General features: G+C 38.6%; 1 protein-coding gene across 3 annotated transcripts in view; it reads left to right on the top strand.

Moving 5' to 3' along the window:
* The window catches only part of PIK3C2G (phosphatidylinositol-4-phosphate 3-kinase catalytic subunit type 2 gamma), a 250,762-nt gene that overhangs the window by 125,929 nt on the left and 112,559 nt on the right, over positions 1-12,274 (top strand). For all 3 annotated transcript variants that reach the window (XM_086885512.1, XM_086885513.1, XM_086885515.1), the window contains 3 exons: positions 1,655-1,769; positions 3,143-3,273; positions 9,141-9,329. In XM_086885512.1, the coding sequence (XP_086741638.1) occupies positions 1,655-1,769; positions 3,143-3,273; positions 9,141-9,329 (435 nt within the window). The remainder of the gene's footprint in view (positions 1-1,654; positions 1,770-3,142; positions 3,274-9,140; positions 9,330-12,274) is intronic.

Genomic DNA, 12,274 nt, shown 5'->3' with positions numbered 1-12,274 from the left:
GTCTTCATGTTCATTTATTCTCAGCTACTCCTCTCCCTTCTAACAAAACTGCCTATTAGTTCAAATTATGATGTAAATCTTTGTCAACAAAGGATTAGTTGAAGAGATGCAACTCATTTAATAAAGGTCATCTGAGTACACATCACAGGAAAACCACTTTGAATCACCATTGATCACTTCCTCATTCACATCAATTACCTAAATGAGAGAGACTTCATATCACACACTTGCTTTCCTCCAAGTGCTATCTTGTTCATATCACAGCTCTTTTTCTGCCTCCATTCCCCTGCAAATGCACCTACAGCTGCAAAAAAAAAACTTCAGAAAGTAACTGTCTTTAATCCTCCTGAGTTCAGTTCTCACAATAAAATAAAATAAAATAAATTGTCTGTGCTAACAACACAAACAGCCTGAGAAGTAAAAATAAAGATAAAGAAAAATTGGTCCTGAATTAGGTTTATACTCATTTATGTTGACTATAACACTCACTTTGTGGGAGTTTCTTAAATCTTCTTCAGATGACTTTAAGCAATCTATTTCAATTTGCAATTCAAAAGATACTCTCTTTACAGCAATGTTGCAAACTCATGCTGGGATCAAATAGTCCATCTGGTGTCTCTCATACCTCTAACATCTTCCTCTCAGGTGAAAAGCAGGCATTTAGACCTCATTTACCTGGCTGGCTCTTTCTGCTGCAGTATCTAGTGATTCTCTCAGTTGTTTTGACTGAGCACTGTTTAAAGACATCTTAATGAAAATTATTTGCCAGTAAAAGAAGAGATGCTGAACATAACTGAATTTCCAACCTCACTACTCATTAAGATATAGACAAATTAAGGGGTAAGCCCAGTGTATTATATCTTCCTTTATTCAGGTGCTGCAATCTAAATTGGATTGGTTTGTTACGCTTAGAATTTGCACCCGAACTTTCTGATTTTCTTCAGGTTCTCTAGACTAAATTGTGCTGACCTGCCAAATCATGCTGGGTTTCTTATCTGCTGACCACATGCATGCCTGTGTTGCTGATAAGACTTTCGTGGATGTGTAGTGCTCAGACCATAACCTTTCATCCATCCAAAAACTCTATGTGGCACATGTGGCACAAACTATCCACTCCAACTTCTTTCAGCTCTTTAGAGACTCTCATATCATACTTCCCCCTCCCTGCCACCTACACAGGGAGTTGTATAAAATAAAATCAGCAAGGATCCCTTATGGATGCAGTAGATAGCCATGAGTTTCTTCTTTTTGTGGAATAAATATGCTGCCCTCCACCTTTTACGGTGGTATCGATGCTTCACAGTCTCTACCATATTTGCCCTCAAAATTAAATCTTGAGACAAATATTTATTATCCTTATTTTACACCTGGCTTAAAGGGCAACCCCTGTCACACATGAAACCAGTGGTAAAGTGACTCAGGATATCTTGGCAGAGTGATTTTTATTTTTTTTTCATGAACCCTGCAAATGCAGAGATGCTGCCGTGGCAGTGAGGCCATCAGGATGCAACCTCTACTGGCTGAGGCCAGATTTGAACTAGTCACATAGAGGGTTTGCTCTCCTTTGGCTTGTCTTTTAAGCTCTGCAGCTCCATTTTATGGGATTTCAATGAGGCCTGCTCCCAGTGCAGCGTTTCTCTTGTGTTTCTTGCAGGAGGCTGATGGGCGGAACGGCGCTGCTCAGCATGGCGCGGCACAGCACAGTCCCCACCGCAGCCATCACCCCGGGCATCTGCAGCACCAAGGCACCAACCTCACTCATACTGCAGGTGAGGAAGCCAGAGAGCAAAGAAAAAGCTTGTTTTCTAACAAAGTGCAAGAAAAAGGGATGTTCCCACCCAAACTCAAAATCCTACTTCCTTTACAGCCGCTCGAAGATGCACATCAGGTCTGCGCGGTAGTTTTGTCGCCTTTCCAGGTTGAGTTAGCAGCTGGGTATTTCAAGGACAAAGACAGTTGTTTTCTGTATTAAAAATCTTAGTGTCTGTCAGAAAATGAAATATAAAAGTAGATAATACAGATAAATGAGCCTGGCCTAAAAATAGCCTTGTTTTAACAGACGAGCAAATGGGGATTTTCCAGGCTGAGGAGTTCAGTTAAAGACCATGCCTTAAAATAGCTCCCCCTATTAATAATTCAGGGAAGTTGAGACAGTAAATGGCTTTTAATTTATATCCACTGAAAGAAATGAAAGAGAATTTCTCATTCCTTCCCCCTCTCGTTTTTAGTTACTCCCAGCTGTATAGCAGTGTCACAATTTGTGAACATGATGGAAATGTTATAAATATATATTTTCATAGAAAACCTAGGCTTGGTTTGAAGGAGACCATAAAGTTATCCAGTTTTACGATGTAACTGAGTGCTTTGTAGGGAATAAATTTGTTAACTTTTCGAAGAGTGATGCATATCAAATACTTATATTAAAAAGTAGATATAGATAAGACATTTTGGTGTGCATTAATTGACTAAAGCTGGATGCTAATTGAGCTGAGTTTTGAAGAAAAATCTGAATTTCCAGATGAGTCTACTCAGATTATCAAGTATCTCAAGTTTTGTAGTTTTGGTGGAATGTTTATTTTCTCTGTATCTTAAAAAACATTATCCTTAATTTCTGACAGGCATGTGTAAGAATGGAAAATTGGTAGATGCTGTACAATATATTTATAAATTGAACATCTAGAAGAGAAATCAGGAATCTAATTTCCATCTCTTGCAGTGACAAACTACACATTTTGTTTTTCAAAAAACAAAACAAATCTACATTAATCAAAGTTTTCCATTTGAGAACAGTCTCATTAAAAAAAAAAGAGAGGAGGCAAAAGATAAGAAATTGCTTCACCTTTGATCTTATGCAGTTCCAATAAAATTGTAATGTGGTGGATGAAATTCTCCCAGGAATGTTAGGTTCCACTGATTTCTGTGGATGAAATTTATCACCAAGACATTTAAGTAATATATTACATACAATGAGCACCCTCAAATAATTATCCCCTCTTCTTTTTGTCACACATTGTATACTCCCTGTACAAATCCAAGGTAACATTTATTGACACTTGTATTGGAGATTATACATTGCTAAAACCCTTCTATCTTTCTTTATTTCCTTTCTTTTCTTGTTTTTTTTTTTTTTTTTTAAATAAAGATTGACTTCCCAGAAACTGACTTGGAGTTCATTAAACCTGAACCTGAAGAGAGGAGAGGTGATCTTGTAGAGCCAACGCCAGAGTGCCTGAAGCACATTGCAAGACTTTCACAGAAACATTCTCTCCTGCTGTAAGTTGTCCCCACCTGACCCTGCTGGTTCTTGCTGTGCTGTACTTACCTTATCGATCACAATTAAATGTATCCAATTTGTTAAAAACAAAATTTTCCTCTGAAAGAGCCTAGCTTGACTGATTTGAGAAGTGACACCTCTAAATGAAAGAATAGATCACAGCAAGGCCTAATAAGGCCCTGGAGGTGGCAGGGTATTTTACCAGTTTACAAAAGGATTGTTTTTCCCTTTCTGTTACTAGATCTTTTCATGTCTTTGAGGCAAGAAACTAATTTTTTATTCAAAACATAGGATTTTCAGGTAATGCAGTACATCTGTATCAGTATTAGTAAGAACACCTTCAGGTTCTAGGGAAACCAGCTTCCTTTAGTTATTAAACACTCAGACTTCAGATAGAGCTGTGAAATGGCTTTTGAAAAATCTGTTTCAAGTTATAAGCAAGGAAAGAAGTATAGAAAGTTCAGATTTCACAGAAGGTAGATAAAGTGGAGCAAAACACACTCTGAAATGAGGTAGATTAGTATTCTCTGCTATATGAATGTTGTGCTACTAATTAGGATTATGTACTACATAAAATAATTTAGGGTATAATCAGAGTGGGATTTGGAACACAGGTGCTTACAGAGAGCCATTATTCTAATGGCAGTTAATTGTGTGAATTAATCCTCCATCAAAGGTCAAAAGGTGCATTAGTTGTGCAATAACTAAATAACTTAATTCAGCACTCTCGGTGGGATATGATGTATCTGCTAAGAAGATTTTTCTGTGTTGATTTCTATGTTGGTGGTTTGAGGATTTTTTAAAATTAATTTATTTTTTTAAAAAAGGAGAGACAAGTTTCCTGTTGCATTTTATATTTAACTCAACTTTTACAAAGACAGATGAAAGGTAAAATAATTTTTATTAACAGCAGGAATTGTGATTTGAGGTTTTATTATTCTGTTTCAAAATGGGAATGGGATGTCAGTATTTTATTATAGAGAGCCACGGTGAGAGTGAAATTTCCACCTGCAAAATATGCTTTGGAATGGTTTGGGGAACCTCAAACCCAATGCCTGTGACCTCTGTTACCATGGCAAAATTGTGCCAAGAATTCTCAGCAAGGAATAAGATCATTAAGAAATTAGCTAAGTACTAAGTAATTTGTCAAAGAAGACAGTGAATGACATTTCTCTGCTGCTAAAAACCTTGATGTCCATTTTACTGAGAATGCTGCATGGTTCTTGTCTTCAAGGTTTGGGAAGGACACAGTAGATGTGGAAAGTGTGCAGAAAGGGGCAGCAAATATCATGAAAGGGCTTAAGCAGCTCTTTGACCAAGAGAAGCTAAAAAAGCTGAGAGTCTGTAGCTTGGAGTGAAGACTAGAGAATTTCTGTGCATTTACAATCAATTTTTGTAAAATCATGATGGTGATAGACAAGGTAAATGCCTCATCAAATCCTGCAATGTTTGAACTTAAGGACATTCAATGAAACAAGTAGGAAATCAGTTATCAACAAATGGAATAAAGTACTTCTTTAAACAATCAGTGGTGAGCTTTTAAAATCTGCTATGACAAAGCTGTGAAGGCAGATATTTGTGAAGGCTAAACACAAATTCATGCATAAGAGGTTCATGAATAGTTTTTACAAAGGACCAGCAAAGGATAGATTTTATAACATCCATAATACAACAATTTTGGATTCTGTGTGATTATGAAGGGAACAGACCACTGAAAGTCACCAGTTTGGAGTTAAGGCTGTTCAGGTCCTTTGAGGAAAGGCAGTGGTAGTCCTGTGTTTTCCTGTAGTTGTTGTTTCCTTTTCTCTTGTCTTGTAAATGAATCATCAAGAGGAGGGGTAGAATAAAGCAATTCCATTTTTTGGTACTTTGTAATCCAGAGGAATCTGTCAGCCTGTAAATTTTGTTGTATCTGTATCAGAGTAATTCTTTTAACCTTTCTCATTCATGAGATATTTATTTCCCTTAAAAAACTGCAGCATGTTTGTATCCCAACACATTATTGCCATGATAGCTGAAGATTTCTTTATTTATTTTTTTTCCCATATATGAAGGAAAAGAGAGAAATGGAGGCAGCTTTTTAGTGGCAGTACCACTCTGTGCTGGTGCTTTAGGCTCAGAAACCTCAAATATGACTTTGAAATAAGTGGGTGTCTGTGGTCAGAAGACAGGAGAAACCTTTCTCTGTCAGGATTCTTCAGTTCATCCTACTGAAAGCAGAGGGAATATGTGAATAGACAGAAAGTTCTTAAATCAGTGGTAAAAAAGGAAGAAAGAGTGGTTAAAATCAGACAGCTGCATGGTTTTCTTTCTTACAGGCTGTTGAATCTTGTAGTGTTGTGAGACCAGCACTGCCACAAAACTGGCAGCATAGACAGCAAATCCTCTCTGCAGGATCAGGATCCAAGTCTGCTGCTGGAATAGATGCACATACATATACATTTTTATATATAGTACCAAAAAATTGATTTTCCCAGTAGCTCTGCTTAATCTATCCAGCAGCTGGGCCCAGATCTCCCTGCTCTCCCCAGCTGCTGACACCCAGACATAAAAACCCTCGAGGTCCACAGCTACACCGAGCTGGTTGCTGGTGCTTGGGCCTCTCCCTGTTACAGGGGTGTGAATCTGCTCCAGACACATGGTCTTGCCAGTGGCTCAGACTCTTCTCTTTCTGCTGGGTGGCTCAGATCACCAGTCCCTGTGGCCAGCATCTCCTGGATGTTGGTTAATGAAGATGCTGTTGAGTGGGACTGAAGGAAGTGAACGAGGCTCTTGTGCTACTCACAGCCCTGCACTGATCCTTGGCATCATCACCGAGCCAGGCACGAGAGATCCAAGAGGAGAGCTCATTAGTTACTGCCAGCTGCTCTGGCTGACTTCTGCAAACATTTCAGATGCGAGCTTCTGATTCCTTTTAGGATTACTGGGTTTGAAATACAAGCTCCAGAAAACTCTGCATCTGAGATAAAGGCTGCTCTTTGAACCTGATGCAGCCTGCTTGCACAGTGTGTCCCAGAGGAGGGATGGGAGCCTGGTTTGAAGCCAGGACCATGACAAATAAAGATGGTTCCTGCCATCTTTATTTCCTTCATTCATCGTTTTCCTTCTATCTTACTTTTCCTCCTCTTCCAGCTTCCCTTTTCCTTTTTGCCACTTACCTGGGAAGGATCTCATTTGGCTACCAGTGGTCACAAGATTCCTGTTGGAATGAGGTGTGATTAGAACTACTTCCAGTTGGGTGAACAGTGGAAGAGGTCTTTTCTAGTCTCTCCGTGGAAGGGAGAAGAAAAGTGAAAATCAGAGCTGGGGGACAGAAATTTGCATTTTATATATTTCCTGCTCTCTCCTCTTTTTGCCTTTTGTCTTGTTCTCCTTTAGTACTGAATGTGAACAACAAAAGCAGATCAGAAGCATTTAAACTCATTTTTTTGCTGTTCTCCCCTCCCACCTAAAATGTAACAACATCAGCTAACAAAGCCTTCAGAGAAGCTGTTTTCTTCATTTAGCTAAAGGGATTAATCAAATCCTGAATAGAAAACTACTGAATTATTTAGGTTATAAAGTATTTTGGTTTTATTTGTGTTAAGCAGAAGGCTATATATTTTAATATATATCTCATATAGAGGGAAATTTAGATGCACCACTACCTAAAAAAACAAAAACTTAACTTTTATCTCAAAAAGAGGTTTAAATATCATCTTAACCCCATTGAGACAAAGAAAATGCCCTTATGTATGCAAAATATTTTTACTATCTAAAATGTTTTATTACATGTTTATATAAAGTCTTGTTACAACTAAGAAATTTAAATTAAAACTTAAGGCACTCCTACCCCACCCACCCTTTCATTTCATCTCTGATCTTTAAAGCATGGAAAAAGAAAATGGAATTACCTCTGAGTAAAGTCAGAGGGAGAAATCTGTTATTTAGAAAACATGATACAAAGATTGATTTCTTATCTCCCTTTGCAAGCTCAGTAGAAGCTTTAGCTGCTTTAATCTGAACAACAGATTGTCTGGTTTGGAGGATGCCGTTTGAAAGTTGAAATCTCTGCTTAAAGTTATCATTTAAAAGCGGTCCTTTAGCTGAACTGGCCTGCAGAATGTCACCCAAATGCACAAGATAACCAGACAGGCAGTGAAGTTTTAGGCCCACTTTTATCTCTTTTCCTGTGTGTGTGTGACTTTTTGGCATGATCACAAAGGCATCTCTCTATTGTCACAGAAGACATGCTATGAATTCTGGAGTTGTTTCTTGAAGTCATTACCGAAATGACACTTTTCCTGAACTGATTACTGAAAGTCACGATTGGTATCACAGTTAAGTTCATCTTCTGCATACATTTATGAGTTTCTTCTCCTAAAGGGAAGAAATTAACATTCACTCAGGAAAAAACATGCCCATCTTTGTGCTGTTGCTTCTCTGCTCCTAAACACTTGGCAATTCAAAATCGCAAAGGAAAAAAGTTCTCTAGTGCCTACAGAGCCAAAGGATCTCATTTCTATGAGCTGTGAATGACACAATCTTGACAGCTAGAGTGGGGCTAAGATTTTTTTTCAGCTAAGAACGTCCCAAAACATTGCAAATAGAAGGAAAACAACCTTGGAAAGAATGTAAATACTTGGATTTTGAGTGCTGTTTGCACATCTGGATAATTAAATGCTTGTCTGGAAGCAAACTATTTACTTACTGCCTTCTACTAGATCCCTCACACCTCATTCTGAAATATTTAGCTTTTGTTTAAAGTCACAATTGTGTTATGCTATTAACTAGATGCAAACCAAAATTGGTCAAATGTGACCAGGAAAACCAATGTTCTTCTTGATTTGAGTCATTATTTGTATGAACTGGGGATCAGTTTGCTCTTTCAGAGTTTGATTTGGAAGGCTCTGATATCAAATTAAGGCCATTGTCTGAGCTTGTCTCTCCAGGGAAATTTATTTTCCTGTTTTGTGATGTGTCAGAACCTGAGATTTAATATGCATGAGGCAAAGACATCTGAATTGTTGACAAATCAGATGATATAAGGCAGAAATTATTCTAAGGCATTTCTCACTGTGGTGAAATATAGTGTGATGACTGACCATTTTATCAATATGACATTTAGATATCTAATACCTCTGTCTGGTATATTGCATCCTGTATTTTTATTTTTTTTTCTCTTTTTTTTTGTGAGTACAGTAAAGCATGGCAAGCTAGACTTTTCTAAAAAATTGCTGGGAGCTTTACTTCCTTTTTCCACAGCCATATCAGCACTAGGGGTAATCACACTCTGCATGTGTGTACCTGTGCTCATGTTTTTGTGTATGTGCATAGATGTGCCTTTTATTTTAAAAGCAAATATATTAAAAATACAAACACCTGCATTAAAGAGTCAAAGCAAGGACAAGAATGAAAGCTATGACTTGCATTGTTGTGTGTCTACTTGGGAAAGTTAGAGATGATTTGTAGCAGAGGGATGTAATAATAATTTACCCAGTGACAAGTGTACCTTCTTTGTCAAAAAACCCCAACCAGTAAAAACAAACAAAAAACTCCAACAATAGAGACAGCAGAGAAGAAAATAAGAAAATTAAGAGTGCTTGGAATGTGAAATAATCGTATATATATATATATGTGTATGTGTGTGTGTGTCTTTTGACACTTCATTTTTATATGACCTAAGGCTGACAGATCCAGAATAAAAGTATCACTTTTCTTATAAAAGCTGGTCTACAGAAAATGATATCCTACCCCAAGGAGAACATGTACTTAGCTGAAAAGCAGTGTACTGTGTGACTTGGCCCCTCTGTACAATAAAGTTTGTTGCTACACAAAGCTTCAGGTGGTTTTAATTTCAAACTGAATTTCTAATCTTCTTTCCCAGACTCTCAGAGCAACAGAGAAGAATCTTGTGGTTTTATCGCTACTCCTGCAATAATCAAAGCTGCTCCCTTCCTCTGGTGCTGGGCAGTGCACCCAGCTGGGATCGAGCCACTGTGTCAGAAATGTATGCCTTGCTGAGGAGCTGGAGCTTTTCTAACCCTCTAGAGGCACTCGGGCTGCTGACTTTCAGGTAAGGGAAAATTACCCAAGGAGGAAAGTGAAGATAAGCAGAAGGATCACCTGCTGGTTAATTCTGTGCTCCAGTTTGCTCAGCACACTACCCAGGTTTGGTTCACTGGCTGTGCTTTTGTTCCTCTCTGGGTCAAAGTGAAAATGGAGTTCCAGCTCTTGAGATGACCTTGAGTGTGCCAGACATGTCTTCTTGGCTGAGAAGGATTCCTGATTTTCAGGATAATGGAAAGAGTATTTCATTCTCCAGAACTGATTCAGGCAGTTTCTGGTAGCAGGTAATCAGTCACATACTTATCACTTACACAGCACTCCATAACTTCAAACTGCTCTACAGGCATGAGGTGAATAATGGGAGATAAGGAGGACTGAAACATGCCTCTAGATCATGCAATAATCTATGTAAATACATACAGTCCCATGTGTAAGCTATCTTTCTGAAGTAGATTGGATGAAACTTTGAAGTCAGTTGAATAAATTCTGTTGTGGTGCCTTATGTTCCACCCCCACTTCTTGCACTGGGGGATGATTGTTTGTCAGGCCACTTGATGCTGGAGATATCCCTACCCATGATGTAACAGAGATGTCAGGGGACAGAATCTGTGTCAGCAGTTACATTCCCTCCAAAAACTTGGGAGGGGTTCTGCATCAAGTGACCTGTAAAAAACATTACACATGCAGATGAAATGCTTGAGCAAATTTGTTTTATCAAGCTGTTGCTTGTCTTGGGTAAGCACAAGCTGCACCAGTTTTGCAATCTCAGTTTCATGCTGTACCTTTGGAAAGAAAATAAACCTCCTCTAAAGCTTTACTTGGGAAATATACTGTGACTTGATACACTCACTGCCATATTATTAAAAATAGATCTTTAATAATCTAAAATTGATTATTTTCTCTGGATGCAATTTCCTAAAAATACTTGTATCCCAGGTTTCTCATCTGAAATGTTAGCAGTTTCACATGTTTTGTAGGCATGTGCTTTTTAAGTGTAAGCATAAAAAGCAAAGATCCTGACAGATCAGAGTCTAGAGCATAATATTGTTATTTATCATTATTAAATTATTAAGATCCAATTCTAATTTATAGAAGATCCATGTAGAAAGGAGTATATGGGCAGTGTGTTGTCTTCCAGACTTCAGAGTAGAAAGAGAATTCGATAGGGTTTGTCAGAGCATGCCAGGCTTTTAGATCAGACCTTTTGCCTGATTCTATTTCTGTATCTGGGTGGCATTTCTGCAAGTGAAGGGCTTGATTGTTCTTTGAAGATGCAGCTCTGCACGAGGGTGTGGTGCAGAATATCAGTCCTTTCAGGTGCTTCAGAGTGTATTTAATATTACTCAGTTTGTCCCCCAGCTTCTCAGTGTGGTCAGGTGCAGCGTACCCATTGTTCATTCTGGCCACACAAGGATTTCTGGCATGGAAAAGAGAGGAAAATCTCATCACTTTGTGTCTCTTATGCCACCATGGGGAGTGGCTGGCACCTGCAGCTGTGCCAAAGAACAAGTACTTCTCTCCTGATCAGGATCTCAGATGGCTTGTCCCTGGAGTTTCTCACAGAAGATAATATCAGTCCAGTATCTTTGCTTCATGGTAATATTGCAGAAAGGAGTTCTGGATCACAGAACAAATCCTCTTAAAAAAAGAAATCTGCCCCTCTCATATCCACAATATTTTGTTGTTACATGAACAACTGGGAAGCTAACCTTCATAAACACAGAGATTACATTTCCTTAAAGATGCCTGGTTTCAAAAATGTCTGGGTCGCTGATTTAACTGCAGAGACACATGGATATATGCAAATATAGAGAGTGGGTTGAAGGAGAGGAGTACTTTCCATATAAATGGATTTCTGAGGTTTCTTCTCTTAGTTCTCTATTTCTCAGTTTTCTATCATTTGAAAAAAGTACAGTAGCACTGGCTGGGGTCCAACCTTACTTCCCCCTTACCTTCACTGACTTTGGATCACAGGCTCTTTAACTGAGCTGGTTTTGAACATTCACTCAACTCTATCCTGTTTTATGTTTGGCATTGACAACTCATCAACTCAGTTCCTCACTTCTATCATCCACGAAACAGCTCTCTGATTTCTTCTGATTGCTAAGACACGGCTGAAAGATCCAAGTTCATATAAAACACGAGCAGAATATAAAATAAATGCTCTTCATATATTCATGTCTATTTTAAGGATGTGTGTGTTACCATCACTATCAAGCCTTGGGTAAGGAAAATGAATGAGAGATGGTCTTTGTCTACAAGTACTGCTCAAAAGTCTAGAGCATCCTCTCTCCAGTCGTGACCAACAACAGCTACCCAGGGAACATGATGAAAATGGGCCAAATTTAGTGACACTGCTACTCTCCCAACTTTCAGTAATCTGCAGCTCAGAGACTTCCTCAGACAGATTTTTGTTGTCGTTGTTGATGCAAGAGCTCTCTTGCATTTTTCTTCTATGATTTTTTTCCCAAATTAAAATTGATTCTGAGGGTGGCTGTGACAATCCATAAAAGCTTAAGGTTGTCTGACTTGAGGGCAACCCAGGCACAAATAAAGGAGTGGGTACAGTGGAGTGCCCAAAAAAGAAACACTTTAATGAGAAATGAAAATAGGGACAATGCCCATAAACCATGCACAGAAAAGGGACAAGCTCCAAAGACCAGAAACAGGGAAGAAACAACAGTCTTGGGGTGGTACATTCTAGAAACAATAGCATATATAGAAGACAAGTAACCAATAGGGGAGCAGAATTTGGATTAATTAACATAATAACACTAGGGGATTGTGTGTTGCTCTTTCAAGATCACTCTAACCTAAAGAAATGTTTCCCAGGGCTTGAAACTAATACCTGGGGCATCAAGGCTGAAGTTCTTCTGGCCCTGCATCCCAGCAGGGCTGACTCCCACAATTCTGCATAAATATTCAGCTTACAGTAAAGCAAGATCTGCAGCT

The sequence above is a fragment of the Cyanistes caeruleus genome, chromosome 4 (genome assembly GCF_971803275.1).
Source record: "Cyanistes caeruleus chromosome 4, bCyaCae1.hap1.1, whole genome shotgun sequence".
NCBI classification, from domain to species: domain Eukaryota; kingdom Metazoa; phylum Chordata; class Aves; order Passeriformes; family Paridae; genus Cyanistes; species Cyanistes caeruleus.
This window is presented reverse-complemented; position numbering and strand designations above follow the sequence as displayed.